Genomic DNA, 22302 nt, shown 5'->3' with positions numbered 1-22302 from the left:
AGCATGAACTGGAGCTTTTCCTCTAATGGACCTAGAAAGATAATTAGGGCTTTCTTGCCAGGGCAGTAAATCTTTGATGGAACAAGGTCTACTGAGTTGCCCAGAGCCCCAAAGCCAGCCCGCTGCAGACACTCTGAGTGATCTTGGGACTCAATATACAGTAATCCAGGGTGATTTAAGAGATACTTTCTACTCAAGCCTGGTAGCAGAACTAGGATACAGCATTATGCTCCTAAGTGACTGATCACAGCTACAGATTTGTGAGAGAGAAAGCTAACTGTATCCCATATTTAATTTTTTTTTGCCTTTCCCTAATACTGTATATTTAAAAGAGTCTTCTTTAGTATTTGTACATAGCCAATTTAGTAAAGACTTTAACTGAAGGAAAAAGCTAGCATTTAATTCAATTTAAATTGCTATGCTTGTGGGAAAACTAGCTTTTAACCATCCAAGACCTTAATCAAAGCTCTAATATCCATGACAGCTTACTCTAATGTTAGAGCAATTAACGAGGGGGAAAATAAACATAAGCGTGAAAACTAGATTGCAAACTAAACGGACAAGCCCTAGCTAATATCACACACGATACCAAAAATATTAACAAATTATTCTTCTTCCCCACCGATATGACAAATGAAACTAATTCAATTTACATTGAATGCAAAGGAATCTTTTTCCAGTCCATTCCATTTTTTTTCCCCCATTCGTTCAGCAAATGTTTACCAAAAGCCTGGTAGGTGCGAGTCACTGTGCTAGGGTCTGAAAACAGTAGGCAGCCCTGCTCCCTGTCTCATAAAGTTTACAGTCTTGCATGATAACTAAAAGCAGATTTGGGTGTCATTTGCACTGAGGTTCAAGCCCCCGCTCTGCTACATATTAGCAATGTGATCTTAAGCAAATAATTCAGTCTCTCTAAAGTTCCGCATTGTCATCGGAATGGTGGTAACAATAGTACCTACCTCAACCACACGTATTAATATAAAGATTAGCTCAGAGAGATTTAAAGCTCTTACATATTAAGCACTCAATAAATGTCTGCTATCACTAACAAAATTATTTCCCTTGAATCCTGCAATTGCTAAGAATGTCCTTTTATAAAGTTTTTACAAACTAGGTAGTCTCAGAGTGAACGGCTTTATGTTAAGCAATATGGAGAGAGGCATGCTGCACAGAGTAAGCACAGACCCTTCCTGCGTCTCTTCATTTCTAGAATACGTTAGCCAAGGTGAAAATGAAAATAATGAAGGCTTTTAGGAGTCATGTGTTCCAAGCTGCTGAGAACAGCGTTAATGCTTGTGAACAGTCACTTAGGAGCATTAAAAAAAAAGAGTGATTCAAGGTTTAATTACTGGAAACTGTCAGAGTAATATTCTACACCATCAGTATAGTCTCAAGTTTTCCAGTTAAACAGTCAAGATGAAAGATGACTGCCAACCAGAGAAGAGAAAGAGAAAGTACTTGGGTTAGATGAACTATACTGTTAATTTATTAAGACGGTACCAACAGATTATTTTTTTTTAAACATCTTTATTGGAGTATAATTACTTTACAATGGTGTGTTAGTTTCTGCTTTATAACAAAGTGAATCAGTTATACATATACATATGTTCCCATATCTCTTCCCTCTTGCATCTCCCTCCCTCCCACCCTCTCTATCCCACCCCTCTAGGTGGTCACAAAGCACCGAGCTGATCTCCCTGTGCTATGCGGCTGCTTCCCACTAGCTATCTATTTTACGTCTGGTAGTGTATATATGTCCATGCCACTCTCTTACCCTGTCACATCTTACCCCTCCCCCTCCCCATATCCTCAAGTCCATTCTCTAGTAGGTCTCTGTCTTTATTCCCGTCTTGCCACTAGGTTCTGAAGATTTTTTAAAAGACAAAAATGCTTTGTAAAAAATAGTGTCCTTTTCAAAGGCCATGAGAACTAATTATAGCTATGACATTCTTATTTGGCTTCTAATGAACACTTCTAATTTAAAAATATCTAGTGGAAGGAACTAATTATCAGCTAACAGAGTCTGATCAGAAATGCTTTATATGAGACATTAAAAGATAAAATATGACTGTCCATTATCTGATTATCTTCCTTAATAATCTCAATAGTGTGGGTAATCAATAAAAGTGGTTTCAATATACGTTGCAAGCATATGCTACATATAAATATGCTCAATAATAATAAAAATTATCCTTAATATTAAAACAGTGAAATGTACTTTACTTTTAACTTCAAAATAATTATAGTTTTGTTTCAGGGGATATTTTTCACGGATAGTGCTCTGAGTATCCTTGCACAAAAAACAAACAGATCACCCTGAAAGTCTGAATCAATTTATTATTCATGAATCAGTCATCTGTCAGACCAACACAAAACCAGTGGTAATCATATAATTAAAGAAGGTAGCTGACAGTTCAAAGTTAGGTCATGGAGCTGGAGTATTAATTCAGTCAATCAGATTTATTTATCACTGTTATATAAAAAGAGTAGTTAGTACTAAACCTGAAACCACTTGAAATGATTCAGGCAAAGAAACAAAGGTTCTTTCAGCAGAACCTTTGTCAGTCCTAAGGTGAGTCTTTATGTTACTTTGAAATAATTAAAAAGCTCTCATTGTTGATTTTTTATTATGACATTTTGGGAGAATATTTTCATGTATTACTTGAGATCCTTCCCATCTTTGTTATGATTTTAGTTCCCAATTAAATCAGAGACTTCACAGTGTCACTCTAATTTGTGTAATTGTGATTGGATAGCAAGAAAACAAACAAGAATTTCATGTTCTGGCAATATCATGAAAACTCTCTAGCTACAAACAGAAAGGCAAGTAATACACATTTTTCTTTAAAATGAAGGCCCCAAAAATCAATAAATAAGGGAAATCACAGGGTTCCAAAACAAAAAGAGCGCTGAACACTAGAGGTAAGCATGTAAGCTGACACTATAACTGTTCTGGGTAAAAAGTGTGGTTGTGTGGTAGGACAAAGTCTTGTAGTCTAAGAGGGAGAACCAGGAGCAAAGACTTTGGCTCACTCGATGGAAAACAAGGAGAAAATTAGAACTAAGATTTCCCCCCCCCCCCCATAAAGCTAGGACCTTCAAAGTTATATATCTTCAATGAAAGGGCAGGGTCATCCCATAAACACAGTGTTATGAATGACAAGAATCTTGTCTACCTTCACTTGGGCTCTAAATGGGCCCGAAAACTCCTAACCTGGTCCTGTGCTGTGTATGGGTTTGTAGTTTCAAGTGACACCATGTTGGTGGTCTGGGGACACCTTAATCAAGACATTAGCATCAAGGATGTGCCTGGAGTACATAAGAGATGCAAATGCACACTTCTCTCAAACATGCTCCACACAGAACACTTGGGATTTCACAATTAAGCCTGGCTGACAATGAGTTCAGATGCGAGAGTACAAAACATACAAGAAAATAATTCTCAGCGAGTAAAAGTGAGCCAATATAATGTAAACTTCCCCAAGGCTGCCAAATAATAGGATAAAATAATAGAGACCAAAAAAGGAAGTATACTTTAAGAAAAGAATACTTAAGAATACTTAAGAAAAGAATAGAAATATAAGAAGCAAAGAGGACAGTATAGCAAAAACATATTAGTAAAAAAAAAAAAGGCAGATTTTTAAAATTAGCTTTAAGAATTTTTAAAAATACTCATTAGGTTAAAAATACAAGGTATGATTTAAGGACATTTTATAACCAGACAAAGATAAATTTGTGAATTATGAGTCAGATTTGAGGAAATCACCTTAAAATGCAACTAAATGTCTAACAGAATTTCTAAATAAATAGAGAATGGAAAAAGAAAATATCTGAAGAGATAACCACTAAGAACTTTCAAAATTGTTGAATTCTCAGATTCATGAAACCCATGAATTTGAAGCACACAAATATATCCATATTTATATGCATCATAGTAGATCTATGGAGACATTCAGTAAGTCCTTCAATGGTGGACAGTAATGGCAAATCCTTACTTGATTAATTGCCTGACCCCCCTCCCCACCAGTTATGGCCATCATCATGACCCTCTCCATTATGAAAGAGTTCCAGCTAGTCAACATATTGATACTACCAGTGTGACTGGCCCTTTCCAGAGAAAGATGACATCAGGCTTGCATGTACCTTTTGCAGGTTGGTCACTCAGCAGTGGCAGTATCCATATTAGGTTTGTTAAAAGGAAGTTTATGTTGATCCTGTGTACAACCTCCACCCCAGCCACTCATTAAAACTGAGTGGATGGTAGTAGAGCTGTGCAAATAGATTGATTGACATCCTGTCTACTTGTTTAGAGCCTTCTTTAAAATGGATGTGGTTTGGTGAACATTCACCTAGGACACAAATATCTTCATACTCTGTGTTCATGAAGAGGACAGGAGTCTATTTCCAGCTAGGCCAGCAAAACATGCTCAGTTTTGTTCTTCCTTTTTCTGTTCATATGGGGCTATAGGTGTGGCTTGTGGGAAAAGTAGCAATGGAGTAGATGCCATGGGAGTCTAAGCCAATTACTCATGAAACTATTTGTATCTTCAAGAATAATGATGAACTTCTACGACACGTAGCCTAGATGGCTTGTATAACACCCAGTTCATGGTGAATAATTCAACATGGACTTCCCTGGTTGCGCAGTGGTTAAGAATCCACCTGTCAATGCAGGGGAAATGGGTTCGATCCTTGGTCCCAGAAGATCCCACATGCCGCGGAGCAACTAAGCCCGTGCGCCACAACTACTGAAGCCCGCGAGCTCTAGGGCCCGTGTGCCATAACTACTGAGCCCGCATGCTGCAACTACTGAAGCCCACGTGCCTAGAGCCCATGCTCCGCAACAAGAGAAGCCACTGCAATGAGAAGCCCACGCACCACAACGAAGAGTAGCCACCGCTCGCCACAACTACAGAAAGCCAGCTTGCAGCAACAAAGACCTAACGCAGCCAAAAAAAAAAAAAATTCAACATGTATGGTCATGTATTGTCCCATGATTAGCCATGCAGTCTCTCCTAGGATCCAGCAGCAAGGCAGAGCTGTTTATTAAGTTTATTAAGTTAAAAGTAGGCATGTGGAAGAAAAAGAAGAGATCTTATGCTTGCTTCAAAAATCTCAGGTTCTTTTGGACAGTTCATAAAGACTTTACAGTGAAACTTGAAGCTCACTTTTATTCCCACTTATTCAGAACATTGTGAAAAGATTTTTTCATTTCTGTCTAAAACTTCCCAAATTCTCTGCTGTACTCCCTCTATACATGGCAACCTCTCTGGGCCTGTATATTTCTAGCTGATGTCATTTCGGTTTTCTAGGTTTCCAGCCTCTCCAGTGTAGAACCAGCAGTGTCTGCAGGGAGCTCATATTCTTCTTTCTCAGTGGTTTAGTTTTAAGAGACCTATCTAGTTAGTGGAAACATAGCAGATAATTAGACCAGTGATTTTTCCTTTATATGATGTTCTCTTTTTTGAATTAGTGTATCGAGACATTGGTGAAAAGACTGGCCCTCAGATAGTATGGTACCATTTCATTCTCAGAGTACAGCAAGGAAGCACATGTTTCTGTTAATATTATATGTGAGGAACTATGCAATGCAAAGCCCAATTGGGTGACCAAACTATTCACAATCAGTTGTTTTTATTTGTACCCCAGCAAGTCAGCTACTGTTCTTTCCTGGGAGAATAATGATTACTTGAAAAGTTAAAAAGCTTCTTATTCCAGAATAGTCATGTTTTATTCATTTCCTCTCCAGCTCTCTTTTGACAGAATTTTTTTTCTTTTCCAACAATAGTAAATATCAAAGCTACATAAGGTAGAAGCTGCAAATAACACAGGTATTACCTGTCTACCATGATCAATTCTAGCTTTAGAGTATACTCACGGGTTAGGTAATGAGCAAGGTCCTTATTCTCAGTGATTTTCTCATGGTTACAGGAAAGTCAATTACAAAGTATAGACATTAGGTATGAATCTAGATCTCCTATCTCCTAGGAAATTTTGACATATGAGAACTCCTTCCTTCTAGGACAAACTGATTAATCTCACAAAAGATTACAGTAAGAGAGAGCCTGTTGTACATATCCTATAAATATAAATAGATAGATGATAGATAGATAGATAGATAGATAGATAGATAGATAGATAGATAGATAGCTTTCCCTATTTCAAGTGTTAGATAGATAGATAGATATCCCTATTTCAAGTGTTATAAAAAAATAACACTTGGATCTGGTCTTTATATATTTATCGTCTTTTGTTGTTTAAAAAGATAAAGATGGCTTAGTTTAAACATTTATTCTAACCCAAAAGAGCACGTAAGAACTATATTTGTCCTTTTTTTTTTTTTTTTTTTTTATTTGTCCTTTTAATTCCACCTAGAATTTCTTGCTACTCACTGTCTGGCCCGGCTCACCGACACCAATCGGTCCTGGAGGCCCAGCTCTTCCTTCCTTGCCTCTTTCCTCCTAAGAGGAAGAAATAATTGAATGAAAGTTTGATTTTTTAAATGAAGAATACACATAGCACAAAATACTCTGGAGATTTCAACAAAGATAAATAGCAAAATTGTCAAACTTTTCAAACTCTTAAAGATTAAAAAAAAATCTAGAGGAGGAAAAATGCCTTGAATTTAAGTGAACAAATTACTCCCAAACGTTCCTCATTCCTTCTTGTCTAAATGCAATTTCAGCTTTCAGAAACGATTACGTAGCAATTGACAGGTCAGACTGTGTACGACTCCTTTTGGTTATTGAAATGACCAAGTTAACAATGCCTGTGCTGTTCTCTGCCCCCTCGCCACCATCCGGGGATGTGTCCCCCGCCCCCCTGCCCTGTTCCATTTCACCTCGCCTTTCAGTTCTGTTTCACATTTCTTCCCCTTCAGAACCCTTCTCCAGTAACTCTGCCAGTATAAACTCCACCTTCCCTGGAATCTCAATGTGCTTATTGTCTAAATGCATTCCATGGTGACACCTGATTACATTCAAAGTGCACTGTTTTGTACTGCTCTCTGTTTTAGCCCTGCGTCGAAGTTTTATTTTCCCAATGACATAGAAAAACCATTTAAAATAAGCACTTCTGCTCTAGTACATCCTGCATGATGTAGAGCACCCAAGGTTGTTGGGTGTTCTAGTCCGTTCTAGTTCCCTACAAACCTCTCCGTCAACATTTACTTATTCAGTGTCATGGTCCTTCTGGTTTCTGCCCCTCTGTGCTTATTTGATGTGAGCAGGTGATAGTTGACATGTTAAGGTGTTTCACTTCCCAGTAACATTTTTGCATGCCAACATTTAAAAACCATGAAAACTCAACAGAACTAGATGTATGTTGGCAAGAGGGTGGGTATTTGGAGACAAGCAAAATTTTCATTCCAACCAAATCAAAAAATACATAGAGTATTCTTGTGGTAACTGCCCCTGACCAGGGCATTGCAGTGTCCAAGCATCTAGCCTGTAAGTAACTCATACAGACAGCCTCCTTGCTTCCATGAGAGTAACGCTGAGCAGAGTTCAAATCACAGCTCCCCCAGCCCTACAATAAATTCAGTAGTCATCAATGGGCTGAGAGACCAGTATCTTTACCTTAATACCTTGCTGTCCAATACCAGGGGCTCCTGGAAGACCATAAGGACCAGGAGGACCAGGTTCACCCTAGAGGAAGAAACAGTGATGTGTTAGGTCAACTCCATAGTATTTGTTGAGCAGCTCTTAGACGTATAGTGATGCGATAGGGGCTTTGAGGGCATCAACAAAACCTAGCACACAGTCTCCACCCTCAAGTGTTTACCATCCAGTTGGACAGACAACACAGACCCAAGATGGACTTAGCCATGACCCAGTAACTAAGGTTCATGAAAATGTCTCCGTTTTAATTTTTGAAATGAGAATAAAAAATAAACATAATAATAGTGTATATAGTAATGAATACAGTCTGGACTACATTTTTCTTTATACCAACTCAGTTGTAAAATATAATTTTAAACGTTTTTATGGAGGAAAGTACCTAGAAAGGCAAAAGTTTTTAGGATCCATGAAAGTCATAACGTGGCCCTCACTCATTTGTTCAATACAGCTTTATTAAGTGCTTCTGGCAGACACACTTGTTTTCTACCCAATGATCATCCTCTTCCTTCTTTCTTCCCTGCTGTTAGAACTCTGACCTGTTCAGGTCAGTGGGCAGCTATTCTTCGCCCTCAGATGTGTAGGATGAATGATAATCCGTCTAACACAAGGGTAGAATCTTTCCCTTTGCCACTGATTAATCTAGGTTAACCCTTTGACTCAGTTCTGATAAATGAGATGTGGGGACCTTACTGGATGCAAAGAGAAACTTTTGCCTCTGCTTCTTTGTTCCTACTTGGAGATGTGATAGCTATCTTGTAACCATGAGGCAACAGTCTCTCAGATGAATGCCAACAGCTGAAGAGGATGATGCAGAAAAAATTTAAAAGAGCCTGGCTCCTAGACAACCTCACTGAGCTCCTGATCCAGTCCTAGAGTACCTACCTTCAAACATTCTGTTTACTCAACAAAAAGCATTCTTGTGATTTAAGCCACTATTAGTCGAGATGTTTGTTCCTAGAAACAAGAAGCATTTTCAGTTAATATAGTCTATGATGTGGCAGGCCCATCATAGAATTCAGGCATTATAGAACTGAGACCATGGCACTCAAACTCCTGCATTTCACAGGTGAGGAACCTGAGTCCCAGAGGGGTTACCAGGCCCGCACAAACTCACACCTCAGTATCACCCACAGGGATATGGGTCTTTAGGTCTCTCAAGCTTCTGGTCCTTTGGCATGTTGACAGAGGAAAGGAGAGTGGCTATTGATTACCATTTCTTTTTTTATAATGCTAATTTTTTCTGTTTATCAAAATACTGTATCTTCACTGTAGAAAATTTGCCATATATTGAAAAGCATACAAAGAAAATTTTACATTATCTATCTGTAACAACTATTAATTTTTGGTGTGTTTCCTTCGGTTTTTTTTATTGTTATTTTTTTAGAATTCTATTGAAGTATAGTTGATTGACAATGTTGTGTTAATTTCTGCTGTACCGCAAAGTGACTCAGTTACACATATATATATTCTTTTTCATTATGGTTTATCACAGGATAATATATAGTGAATATAGTTCCATGTGCTATACAGTAGGACTTTCTTGTTTATCCATTCTGTATATAATAGTTTATAATAGTTTGCATCCGCTAATCCCAAACTCCCAGTCCATCCCTCCGCCACGCCCCTCCCCCTTGGCAACCACAGGTCTGTTCTGTGTGTCTGTGAGTCTGTATCTGTTTCATAGATATGTTTATTTGTGTCATGTTTTAGATTCCACATATAAGTGGTATCATATGGTATTTGTCTTTCTCTTTACATACATGCATGTACCTCTAATTTATGTTAAGAAAGATTTCAAAATATGCTTGTGTTGGAGTTAATGAATACTTACTATTTAAAATTTCACTAAACTTACAGATTTTTCTCTTCTCTTCATCCTTTTATAAACCAACAGTAAAATGGGACAGGAAGTGGAGACAAACCTTCTCCCAGGTTGAGGGGAACAAAGGAATTTTCACTAAGCTAAAGCCTCAATTCTCCCCAGAGGCTTGTGATTTTGGAGGGGACTCTTAGTAACTAGAGCAATGTTCTATTGATATGGTAGAGACATTACTTGAAAGAAGTCTGTTGACTTTAGCCAAATGCAAAGGGGAACAGAAGAGACAGGAGAAGGGTCATAGTTAAATCGGCTCCCCAAAAGATATGTCGAGGCTCAAGATGAATCAAACAAAGAAAACCTGTCTCAAAATCAGTTGATTGTAAGAGTTCATGATGCTTTGGCGTTTCAATGGATTGAATTGAAAAGTACCTTCTGTTTATCCTTTTGAGTACAAGTCAATCTGGCAGATAAATCAACCTGAATTTTTCCCTTTAAAATTCAAGGTTCTAGTTTTCTTTTAATATAGGTTAAATTTTCTGGAGCAGCCAAGTAATTGCCATTCTTATCTTTTACATGTTCTTGGCCATGGTTCTTTCTGTATAATATTAGACAAATATTCTCTCTTTGGGGAGAATATAAAAGTTCTCCCCAAATTTGAAGTTGTTTTCTTAATCTCAAGTTTAAGTGCCAGAGAATATTCAGTTTCCTAAAGATTCCAAATTTTAACTTCAAAGAATCTTTCCTTATAACTTCTTGTGCTCTCCATTCAAGCTGGAATCTCCTTGTCCGTTACACGGCATAAGGGTGAATGTTTCCACCACTTAGCAAAGGAACACCAAGTACTTGCTATGTGGATGGTAATAAATACAGAGAAGTTTAAAACAAAGGCCCTAAACTCAAAGGGCTAGTTTGAGAGGTAAAACACACCATTAAAATAATGATAATGATAATGTTAATAATAATAATAATGGTATAAGGCTCTAAGTTCCCTATTCTCTTCATTCCCTGCCCTTTGGTATGTAGTTTGGTTCTGTAACGGATCAGAAGGCTTTTCAATATATTATGTATTTGGAGGAGAATTTGAGTGTTTTATAGTGGAAGCTCTGCCCTACTGTGTACTTGTCCCTATGTTTGATCTAAAACAAACAAGAGCACAGGTTGGTGAGAAAGTGTCCCAACTCTGGACAAGGCAATGGTTCTGCTGTTAACTTGAAATGAGGGAGCCAGGAGAGCCAAGAGGATAAGGAACTATATTACCCTTGAGCGCATGAGCTCCCTTTAGCCTTGGTCCCCTACCAACAGCAACTGAGAGACTTCTTAATATTGCTTTTCCAGGGGAATTACAGGGATCTGAGGTTATAGAGGGGCCACTTTCCCTTACCTGAACACAGCCCCATAGCAACATATCTTCACACTTTACCTGCTTAAGTTTATTTCCCGAGAGGCTTGCATCTCAACCTAGGACCTGCAGAACAGTATTGGTCCACAATTAATGTCTATCCCTGTCACACTTCCCCTTTCCCTTTCCTACAAAGATTCCTGAGATGGTAAAGAAAGTGGTTCTGATTATAAAATACCATAGCTGGATAAGACAGAACAGGAAGAAAAGAGGCAGCACTCTACTCCAAATGATTTTTCTGGAATTCACCAAGGGAACATAGCCTGAAAGACTCCAGGCTTGATTCCTTTTTTGCTATTATTCCTGCCCTAATCCTCACCAACAAACACACCCACAGATTGAATACCCTCAGTACTACTTATTATTTCTCTACTCCACTTTCTTTAAACATCAGGGGGATACACAAAGAGGACTGGGTTAAAGTCGACAGCCCCAGAGAAGTCTGTGTCTCATGACCTTTGGATGAGTGTGAATGAAAGTGAACGTGAGTGTAAGCATTTGAGGGGCATCGAGGAGGTTAGGTAAACCACTTTGATCCTTCTCAGAAATTAAAGATGCCTATGCTATGGACCTCAAGATGGAAGAAAGACAGTGTTTAATAAAACCTACTGCTTTCAAGCACTGCCCTGACACTTCATATAGATTATCGCATTTAATCTTCTAACAATCTTAGGAAATTGGTGTTTTTTCCTATTTTATGATGTAGGAATATAATCTCCATTTTTAAATTCATTTTTCAGTATACATGCTATCACAGGAAAAAAAAACATGGCTTTTTGATTCAGTCAGTGTAGTTGAATTCTGGTTCTCTAATTTACTAACAGTTTGAGCTTTTGCAAGATCCCCATATGCAAAATGAGGATCATTATATCTACCTTGCAGCATTGTTGAGAGGATTTGAAATATTGTCTTAAAACATCTAAGTCATAACCAGTCACATGGTAACTGTATAATATGTGTAGAGCAATTGTTATTCACCAGACTTTCATTGAGCACCAACCTGGTACCCAGTACCCCCTAACATAATTATAGACATAAATCAGGTTGCACCTGCACTTTGCACACACTTACAATCTGGCTGGAGAGGCAAACGAATATAAAACAAAATATAAGCATGTGAATTAGCTATAAAAAAGGTATTAACAGAGCATGTAAGACTCTGAGGCAGAAATGTTTAATTCTACCTTAAGGAATTGGGAAAGTTTTATATAGTAGTGGAGATATTTGCTCCGAACAAAAATGTATGAATCATATTTAATCTAATAGGAAAGAAGGGGGACAAAAGCTCTGGAAAAGGAGAGAGTATGAGGCATAAAATGATGTGAAATGTTCTGGGGACAGTAAGCAGCTCTGTGGGGCAAGCGGACAGGAATGAGGTGACAACAGGATCAGTGTCTGGGGCTGCACTGTCCACTGGAAATATACAGTGAGCCACATTTGTCATTTTAGATTTTCTAGTAGCCACACTAAGGAAGTAATAACAGATTTTAGTTAACCCAGTGTACCCCAAATATTATCATTTCAACATATAAGCAATATAAAACTCTTATTAATGATTTTATTTTTCATTATTTTTAATGTTATGCCTTTGAAATCCTACGTGTATTTAACACTTATAGCACATTTCAATTACAACTAGCCACATTTCAAGTGCTCAATAGCCATGTATGGCTACTCTATTGGATAGTGCAGCTTTAGAGTGATTAAAGAGGCTGGAGGCTTGGGTCAGAACCATGGAGAGTACCAACATTTAAGTTGGGTGGGAGTGAAAGAACACAGAGATGTCTTGTGGGGATTTGGGGAAGACAGTGGCCCAGAAAAAAAAAGGGGGCAGGGAGAGCTGACAAAGGCAGTATAAAAGAAGTCAGGAAAAAGAGAATTTCAAAAGTAACTCATCCTTTCCAAAGACAAAGTCATATTCTTTCACTCACAGACTTGGTCATCTTCCAGCATTCTCTATTTCAGGGAAGGGCATCAAGATCCCTCCACATGTCAAGCCAGAACTTAGGAGTCATTCTTAACGTATATCACTCCCTTATCCATCATATGCAATGCATCACCAACACCTAACAATATGCTCATAAATCTCAAATCCATCCACCTCTGTGTCCTCTACCATGCCTCTACGGCCTACCCCAAATCAATATCATCTCTTGCTCAGACTACAGCAAAGTCCTTAATACTCTACATGCATCCATTCTAGCACATTCTAAGTTATTCCCCCACCCGTCCATTGCTGCCAGAGCAATCTTCTCATTTTAATCTGAATAAAATCCTTCAAGTCCTTTCCCTTTGCTCTTAGGGTAAAGACAGAGCTCCTTCCAAGGCTTGTGAGCCCCTGCATGGTGTGGTCCTGTGGCCTTTTCAAAACTATTTGTTATTAGTTGCCTCTTCTCTAGCCACCCTAGCACCATTGGCCTTTGTTCAGTTCCTTGTACTTGCCATGTTCCCTCCTGCCACAGGGTCTTTGCATGTGCTGTTGTCTCTATCTGGGATGTGGCTACCTCTCTCTTTTCCTAGTTAATCCTTATTCATCCCTCAGATCTTATTTTAAACAACATGGCTTCAGGGAAGGCCTCTCTGGTCAGGTAAAATCCCTATTCTAGAGGCACTGATAACATCATTTTCCTCTTTTACTGAGCATTCATTACAGTTGCAACTTTGCATTTCTGCATGTGTTAATATGTCTCCCCACAGACTGTGGGAGGATGTCATGTGATTTTGCTCAGCTCTCCATTCTCAGTGTTTAGCTAATTGATATTATCTACTCAACCATCCAGGCCTCAAACATTTACTGAACAGTGACTAAGGAGCAGATATTGTGCCAGCTGCTAGAGGTGAACAAAACAGGAAACCTGGTCTAGGCGGGGGGAACTGGGGGTTTGGAATTGCTCCTCTGGCATTCCCATTCCCACTGGTTTACGTACGTTTTTAACTAAGAGCGACTGTGCATACATTACATAGTGATATAAAGTACTTATCGCACAGTTTTTGCTACAGACTTACCCAGATACAATTAATCATTTTTGTTTTTCAGTTGAAGGCCAATACATGGCCTAAGGTTACCCTGTACGGAAAGTTCAGCTAGAGAAACCCAACACTTCTTATTCCTGGCACTGGCTCTAACCAAAGTCAACATCTTTTCTTTCCCTAAAATAATAAACAATGAATGGTTGTCCAAGACTCTGAATTTTTTGAGGACAGAACTTTACCTTTTCTTGAATAATACAATTATAAATAATTTAGTCATACCTTGGGCTCTTAACATTAGATAGATGTTTTAGCAACTTCTTTTTATCGTTTCCCAGATATGTATAGCACCAACTGTAATACTTTAAGTCTTGTGACAAATATTCTCATACTTTCCCAGTGGAAGAAAATGATGAATGAGCATTTTGTAGGTGCAAAATGGTTCAAGTATGGACAAAATACATTCTTAGCTAAAACTCAATGAAGTGATTACTGTATACAAAGGCTTGGGAGAAAAGTCAAGAAAAGCCCTTTTTTTTTGGAAAGAAGGAAAAGCAGGGGGGTGGTGGAGGCATGAAACTAACATTTATCAAATTCTTGTTAAATCAAGCTCTATTTTTAGTTCCTAATTTCTCTTATTTCAGAGGAGTGTTATGTAATAAGAGGCATATTTTTAGAAAACATATCAGGCTAGCTTTGCTCTACATTAATGAAAAGAGGGTTGTCAAAATACTTAACTGCTTAATTGTTGCCGATACATATGGCACTTACTATGTAACAGGTGCTATTCTAAGTGCTTTTCATGTATTAACTCATGTAATCCTCAGAACAACTCTGTTTTTAACCCATTACATTAATGAGAAAACTGAGGTATGGGGAGGAAAAGTGAGTTTCCCAAATCACAGAACTAATACAGTATAGGGCTGGGTTTGAACCCCAGCAGTCTGGCTTTAGAGCCAGTGCTCTAACCACCATGCAAAACTGCCTCTTGGGACTTTTCCGTTCTTAAAGTATTTCAAAAATCATTTGATTGCAGACTAAATTTATATCTTTGTTACAGGATGAAAAACACAAAAATCAGATAGTTACAATCTACCCATAGTTGAAGAATCATCATATGAAGACAAAGAATCTCTAAAATAAAAATAAGCCACATGAAAGTATATACTATTACAAGCCAACTTACATGCCCTCTCAGGCACATAAAGTCTACCTGGATCAATGTTGTCACTGAATTAGTGGTAAAGTTAACATAAATAATAATTGGCAATACTGTAATCACACAATGTAACTCTACATATAAAGCAGTTATTAAGCAACTGCACTGTTGGAACCATCATTATTTAAAATCTCCAATTGCAATCTTTTTTAATAACATCTACTTGGGTAAGAGAAAAGATCACTGTTCACATACTCTACCTACTTAAGCTTTTCAAAGTAGAAAAAACTCCATAATAACAAAGAATTGGTGGAGAATGTGATGAAAATTGTAGTGTTGTACCAGATTTTAGTAACTCAACTCCTTTTCTTGATTGCTATTAGGTTAAAGCAAATGAAATTGACAATATACAGCTAGGTTTGACTTACAAAAAGGATGATTCGTATGTTTCAATCTAATAGGAAAGTCATATTTCATTATATATAATAAAACCTAAGGAATTGTGTGTCATTTTCCCTAAAAGGAAGGACTGTTCCACAGCCCATCAGGCGAGCCTTTAAGAATCTAGGCTCTGGTGGACACTCTTAGGACTCCTCTAGCACAAAATGAGTGGCTGGAAACTATTCAGAGTGAACCCTCTCCGTAAATCCGAGAAGAAGGACACCAATTTACGAGAGAAGAGAGGTTCATAACAGCGTGATATGTTTCCTAAAAACCTACTCTTGGAGACTGGGGGCAGAGGAAAGTGAGGAGAGTTATTGTTGAAAGAGTACAAAGTTTACGTTAGAATGATGGAAAAGTTTTGAGCACAGATAGTGATGACGGATACACAATATTGTGAGTGTATTTAATACCACTGAATTGTATGCTTACAAATGCTTAAAATGATAAATATTATGTATAGTTTACCACAATTTAAAAAAAAACTTCCTCTTGGAATAAACTTAATTTTCCCTGCTGCACTGTTGCTGCTGCAACTTACTTGAATTAATTAAGAGCGCTGATATAAGTATTAAAAAAAAAATTCTGACAACGCCCTGAAGACATTGCAGTAACTCATTGTGTTCCACATTAGGGCCCCACTTGACCGGGCCTGTGGGTTAGACTCAGCACCTTTGTGGGAAATGTTGGCAGCATTTTGGGTGCCTTGATCCATCGGAGTTTTCGTCTTGGCAGGCTCTGCACACGCATGCGCACATACACGCGCACACAGGGTGTACCCCATCTGCTGAGGACCATATGTGTCAGAGATTTGGGGAGGAAAATCATCTGTCTTGAAGCCAATGGCTGACACGCCACATGTTCTGGCAGCCACTTCAAGTTGTCACTATTAGTTGTCTCACGTCAAATGAGTTAATAAGCTCATTTAGAATCCTGGTGGGCAGATAGGCATGTAGGTCAAAGCCCTTTCCACAACAAGAATCGCTGGATTACTAATGATTCTTTCCCTTTGATTAGGCCCAGGACAGAAATAGCATTTAGAATTTGACATCCCCGAAGAAAAACAGCCACATAGTTTGGCAGCTTGGCTCTGATTCTGCATTAGACAGATATTTGTAATTAAAATTGTAAAGGGATTCTTCTCTTCTCACTGCTCTACACTGAGCAGTCGCAACCTTGTTCAAAGGTGTTAGCCTGCCAGGAGAACCAGAAGGCCCATTATTGGTTTTGGACAACTGGAAAAGCTGGCGTGCTTGAATACCCTGGACTTAAAAATACTTTTCATGAAGCCAAAAATATAGTCATTCTGTATTGAGAGCTGTGAACTTAAAAAAGTTTTCTGTTTCATTATTCTGTACTAGGGATTGTTGATGTCTACATGTTTCACCTGATTTCCTTCCCATCAAGTTATAAGGAATTATATCCTATTAGAAATCATGATTTTTTTTTTAGTGGTTGAAAGCAACATCATGATGTTAGGGGATTTTTAGGCTTTTGAGTTGTGTGAGAGCTGAAATAAAACTACACAACATTCTAGTTTGAGGAGAAAGTTTCAGCTTCTTCGTAGATCGTATTTGTGGTATTTGAACTCTTTCCAAACCACAGTTGAAATATTATTTATGTTCAGTAGGTTGACCTACTAAAGCTGCTAAGCTAACTTTAAGTCAAATCAAGCATCAATATTCAAATAATGGCAAAACTAAAGAATGAATTTTTAAAACTACTAAATCTTCATTAATGATGTATCTGTTCTAGTGAAAATAGTGACATTATAGAAAACATAAGACTCTAAACTTGTATATCTGAAACTGTAAAAAAAATAATAATAATTAAGTTCCAAGCCTCCATGCCTCTCTTAGAAGAAAGTGGAATTATAAATAACGCATTAAGTTATTAAATGCACAATATTAAATGCACAAGAAGCTTCTGATGGATTACATCTACACTCTCCTGTTTCTATTTATTATCCAAATATCTTGGAAGAATGATCAAAATTCCTGGCTATCGCACCCTTCTCTCTAATTCCTTCCACAATCCACTGTCACCTCCCCAATCTCTCAAAGGTTTCCAAAACCTGCAAAATTGACAATCTAAGTGACTGCATAGGTCCTGCCTATTTGACCTGTCTGCAGTATGATACTGTTGACAGCTCACTCCATTTAAGACTATTTCCTCATTCATTCATTCATTCAACAAATATTTATTTGTTGCTTATCTTAAACATGTGTGAGTGTAGATATAATAATTTTTTTTTCTCTCTCAGATATGATAGCACTACTCCTGACCCATTGTCACTAGATTTTCTGCTTTGGATTTTTCAAAAACAGTGATGGACGTGTACATATCTATCTAACTCTCCTGCCAGTGGTTCATATTTGAAAGAAGACTGGCAATGTTTAAAGGTATAATGCACGGAAACTAAAAGGAAACTTGATTAGTACTCTTACAGCTACCAAAATACATACGCATTACTAATAGCTATGTCAAAGGTTGACAGCCATCCCTGTTTTAAAAACTAACCTCTTTTCATAGAGCATTTTGAAGAAAACAGGATGGTGTGTAGGGATGTTTACTAGGTTTACAATTTTAATTTCAGGATCTGTACATTTAGCTCTCATTTACTTAATTTCTTTATAAGAACACCAACTACTAAAAAAAATTATCTACCATGCTTGGGAACCTCAAAAAATGGGATGGAAGTGTGACAGAGCTAGGTAAGGAGGAGTGGGGTGTCCAAGGATCATGTGCAGTGCAGAGCTTTGGAGTGGGCTAAGTGCTTCATTTGCCCTCATTTACTTCCTTTAAAACGTAAGTTTCACTTACTCACTAATACTAGGTCTGTTGTTTATTTTGGATGTGGGCTGGATGTTTGATTCACTGGAGATTATTTACCCTGACCATATCCATTTATTGAACTGGACCAGACTGGTGCTATTTCTCTATGAGTTTTCTTAACATCTCAGAAGCTAAACTGAACAAAAAGTAAGAGGACTTTGAGTTTCTTATACTTGAGCGTAGCACAAGAAGAAAACACTTAGGGGGAAAAGCCCTGCAGAAAATGTATGAACGTCCTAGAGTAGAACAATGGAAGAAGTTAGAAGAAGGGAGGCAATACGTCTATTAAGATAAATTACTATATAACATAAATTTCACAGTATTTTTAAATTGTTTGAGGATTAACATGTGCTGCTTTGCCTTGGAGAAATACGTCAGGGATAATTCCTAATGCCCTTTTGGCCCTAGCACCGAAGCTCTCATGCTAGGATGCTTCAACGTGTCACAAGCTATTTCCTGCTCAGGCCACAGTGAGCAGTCCCTCCTCCCAGAGCACAAAGAGGGTCTGGGAAAGAGTAGATTTGGATGAGATTTGAGAAGAAAACACCCTTCAGAAATAACCTCAGAAGGACATCAAGAAATGGCAAAAAATTACCTAATGTGGGCCTGGCACATCCAGCATTCTACTGTGTTTATTTGTTCAAAACTAATTTTGGTTACTTGTCCTCTGTGATTTGAAAGGCCTGCCAGTCTTGAGCCATTCTTTCTCGTCATTGGAGGGCTCATTCTATGGCCAGATGGGATTGCCACCTGAACCACCACACCAGCCCTTGGAAGGTGGCGTAGGGCTCTTAGGCCCTCACAGAGAAGGAGCACTGTGCTCTCTCGTTAGGGACATTGCCAGTTTGGTCCTAGGGATATGGCTTCTCAGATACTTGCGTGATGATAGTTCTAATTGATTTTAGAGACCGATGGGATGTTCTTCTTATGAGTACCACTCTTGACCCTCATGTATGGGAGAGGCTGAGGTGGCTTCATTCTCAAAGGCTTCATTCTGAGAAGCATCTATGTTTTGTTTCTAAGGCAACAAGGTCATTTAGGACAGAATACCACTTTACATATGGAAAATATTAATGACAGAAATGACTTGTGAAATAGGGCCAGAATCACATTTTTCCTTAATTTCTCACATGCTATTTTTTCCTTTTATTCTTTGGCCACCTTTTCTGCAAACCCTTTGATGAAGAAAATCCAACCACTAGAGCAACAGAATGGGATTGTCGCTCATGAGAGAGACTATTCATAAATTCAGATTAATAGGCAGGCCCTATCTAGAAACTCCCATGGAATCTTTGCAAATGTTACAAGTCCAAATTTTCTATTTTAAGGTCTCATAAGAGACAAAATATTTGAAAATGCACATTACTGGTTTCTTTTTCCCATGAGATTCCTTTCCTTCTTTTCCTGCATTTTCAGATGAACATTATAACCAAGTAGAAGTGCACTCTCAACAGACTTTTGTTTCCAGCCAGAGTACACTAGAGCGGGGAGACAGATGCAACTTCCATACTGTCCAAAAGAAAGGCATTTATCTCAGGTTGACTGTCTAGGAAATTCAGCAGTTTTCCTAAGGAGATAGATATAATATGGTGGTTAAGAGCAGACTGGCTGGGTTTGAATCCTGGCTCTGTCCCTTACTAGCTGTGTAGACTTGAATCCATTTCTTAAACTCTCTGTGCCATAGTAGCCTAATCTGTACCGTGGGAGTGAGAATAGATCATGCCTCAGAAGGTGGTGTTATGTTAAATGGGTATTTAGAACTATATCTGTGCATAGTAAATATACACTAAATAAGTGCTATCTGTTATTTTAGAAGCTTCAAAATAATAATCCTCCCTGTGTCCATTGGAAAATACAGAATTACTGAATTTTAAAGGGTTTTTTTTTGGCACAAATTGCAATAGCAATATCGTAAAACCATTTTGTAATAAAATGGTAATGGATAAAAAGAAATGTCACTATAAAACATTGTTTCCAGATTGAGCAAAAAAATAGTTTATTAACTTTTTAAGACTTAGAAGTACATTCTGGGATGCAAGATGAAGTCATTCCCTGAAACCTGACTTTTAAGACAACACAAGAAAACCTAAGACAATTAATGAATGTGACATGCGTCTCTGGTTGACAGATCCAAAGAGGGGTAGAAATTAGTAATAGTCTCCAAGTAACAGTCAAGAGACCATTAAATCTGTGACCTTAAGCCAAAAATATAACTAGGAGAAAAATGAGAAGCTTACTCCCACCTCACTCCCTCCCAAGAACCCCTAATATTCTTTAGATACTGACATCTTTTTAACTGACAATGAATTTTTTGTGTTCACCTGGCAGTGAATTTTGTGATTTTAAACCTGTGAAAATTTTACGTTAGATATCGTCACCAAAATTTTTGAAAAAAAGAATTTTTTAAAAGAGAGGCCCTTGGAAAGTTGAAGTCCTCAGATACTTTTGGAAAAGTGACTCCTTTTATGATGATGATGTGAAAGTCGAGGGTGAAGTGTTGTCAGAAAATTACAGCCTGCCCCAATATACCTGACTCATTATTTATTCTAAGAATTCATGCATTCTTAGAATTAAAAGCTAAATTCTGTGGCAATAAATTCACTTCAAAAGAAAAATCTAAGTAGTAATTGTATGAGACATGAAGAGAAGTGATCAAACGATGGCACATGTTTATGAACTGCCATCACCCATCTCCCGAAGCTGCGTGCCCTACTCCCAGCCCAGCACCTCCACAGATGCCCTGATTTCCAGACTTCTCATTTTCCAAAATGAAAACTTTGGGCCAGTATAATTTCTAATATCCCTTGTGGCTCAAACAATCTGTAATTCTATCACTGTTGCAAACTCCAAACCTGATCCCTGATTTTAAGCCTCTTTTTCACAAACATGTGAAAATTATCAGCTTAGGTAACCAAAGAATCCTAGAAATAAGTGTGGACTGTCAAAATATTTTTTTTTTCCTTGCTGCAGGATTTTACCTACAGCCAAAGCAATTTTGTAGAAACTTCTACTCAGTATTCAGAAGAGCCAGTTCTTTCCCCCAGAGAGAATTAATCATAGGCAAGGACTGGAAAAGACAGTTTCCCCAGACAACCTTAAGCACACGCCCACTGAGAAGCTCATTCTATTTTAATTTGCCAATTAAAACTGCCCCAGGAAATCACACATTGTCATTATCTCATTAAAAATAGTATACGTGTCACTCCCTTACCTCTCTCTGGCAAAAAGAACAGTCAAGTAGCCCAACTGCTTCCCACAACTTAAAGTTAATAGCACCCTTAAAAGATTGGCTTTATCTAGGGTCCTCTGGGGACAGTACCGTCTGCTGTTATTACTGCCACAAATTCCACAGATCTCCAGTCACTAACTCAACACCGTTTATTAGATATTTACTATATCTGTGGAATTCACTAAGCACTGAGAAGTGTTAAAAAGGCACTAAAACGCTTGTTTTCAGCAAATTAATGGCCACTCTCATTGGAAAATGGAGTCTTATAAACAGGTCTTTTAAAGATCCCTTCTATCTCAACTTCTGGTTTCATCTGGCTCTTCTTCAACCCCTCCCTATACGTCTTGCCTGGTTACCTGTGGAATGACATTACAAGGCTGGTACTGATAGAGATTACACCCTCGCATTTTTAAAAAGTTTCATTTTTGTTGGTATGACAGTTATAAATCCCCTTCTCTTATAAACTGTGTATTGAGTTGACATTACCTGTGGGAAATAGAGTGATTTGAATTGTGTTGCTTATTACTACTTTTCAGTTTCTAGTGAGTCATAAAATGACTAAAAGGGCGGGAGTAAGATGGAAACACTGCAAAAATAATGGCTTATATTTAATAATGCCCCTTTGACTAAAATAATAATAATAAATGAAAAGACTATGACACTGACCTCCTGCGTGTACTTAAACATGATTCTGTGTATAACACCTGCAGGTTATTATGTATTTCCAAAGATTCGTCCTCAAAGAATCCATTGACTTCTGCCTAATAAAAACGTGTATTACCATAGCTCACTAGGGGAAAGGCACTCTGCCTGTCTATAATCAACGGGTAT

At 38.0% G+C, this 22302-nt stretch overlaps 2 protein-coding genes across 2 annotated transcripts in view; one reads left to right on the top strand and one right to left on the bottom strand.

Moving 5' to 3' along the window:
* C1GALT1 (core 1 synthase, glycoprotein-N-acetylgalactosamine 3-beta-galactosyltransferase 1) overlaps nt 1-21472 on the top strand; it is a 239440-nt gene extending 217968 nt beyond the window's left edge. Inside the window, exon 11 of the transcript XR_014266424.1 lies at nt 14868-21472. The gene's annotated coding sequence lies outside the window, so the exon portion shown is untranslated. The remainder of the gene's footprint in view (nt 1-14867) is intronic.
* COL28A1 (collagen type XXVIII alpha 1 chain) overlaps nt 1-22302 on the bottom strand; it is a 145155-nt gene that overhangs the window by 92416 nt on the left and 30437 nt on the right. The window contains 2 exon segments of the mRNA XM_082473923.1: nt 6393-6461; nt 7578-7646. Of these exon segments, the coding sequence (XP_082330049.1) occupies nt 6393-6461; nt 7578-7646 (138 nt within the window).

Source organism: Balaenoptera physalus (genome assembly GCF_965194825.1).
Source record: "Balaenoptera physalus genome assembly, chromosome: 8".
NCBI lineage: Eukaryota > Metazoa > Chordata > Mammalia > Artiodactyla > Balaenopteridae > Balaenoptera > Balaenoptera physalus.
The sequence above is the reverse complement of the archived record's forward strand: the minus strand, read 5'-3'. Positions and strand labels throughout refer to the sequence as shown.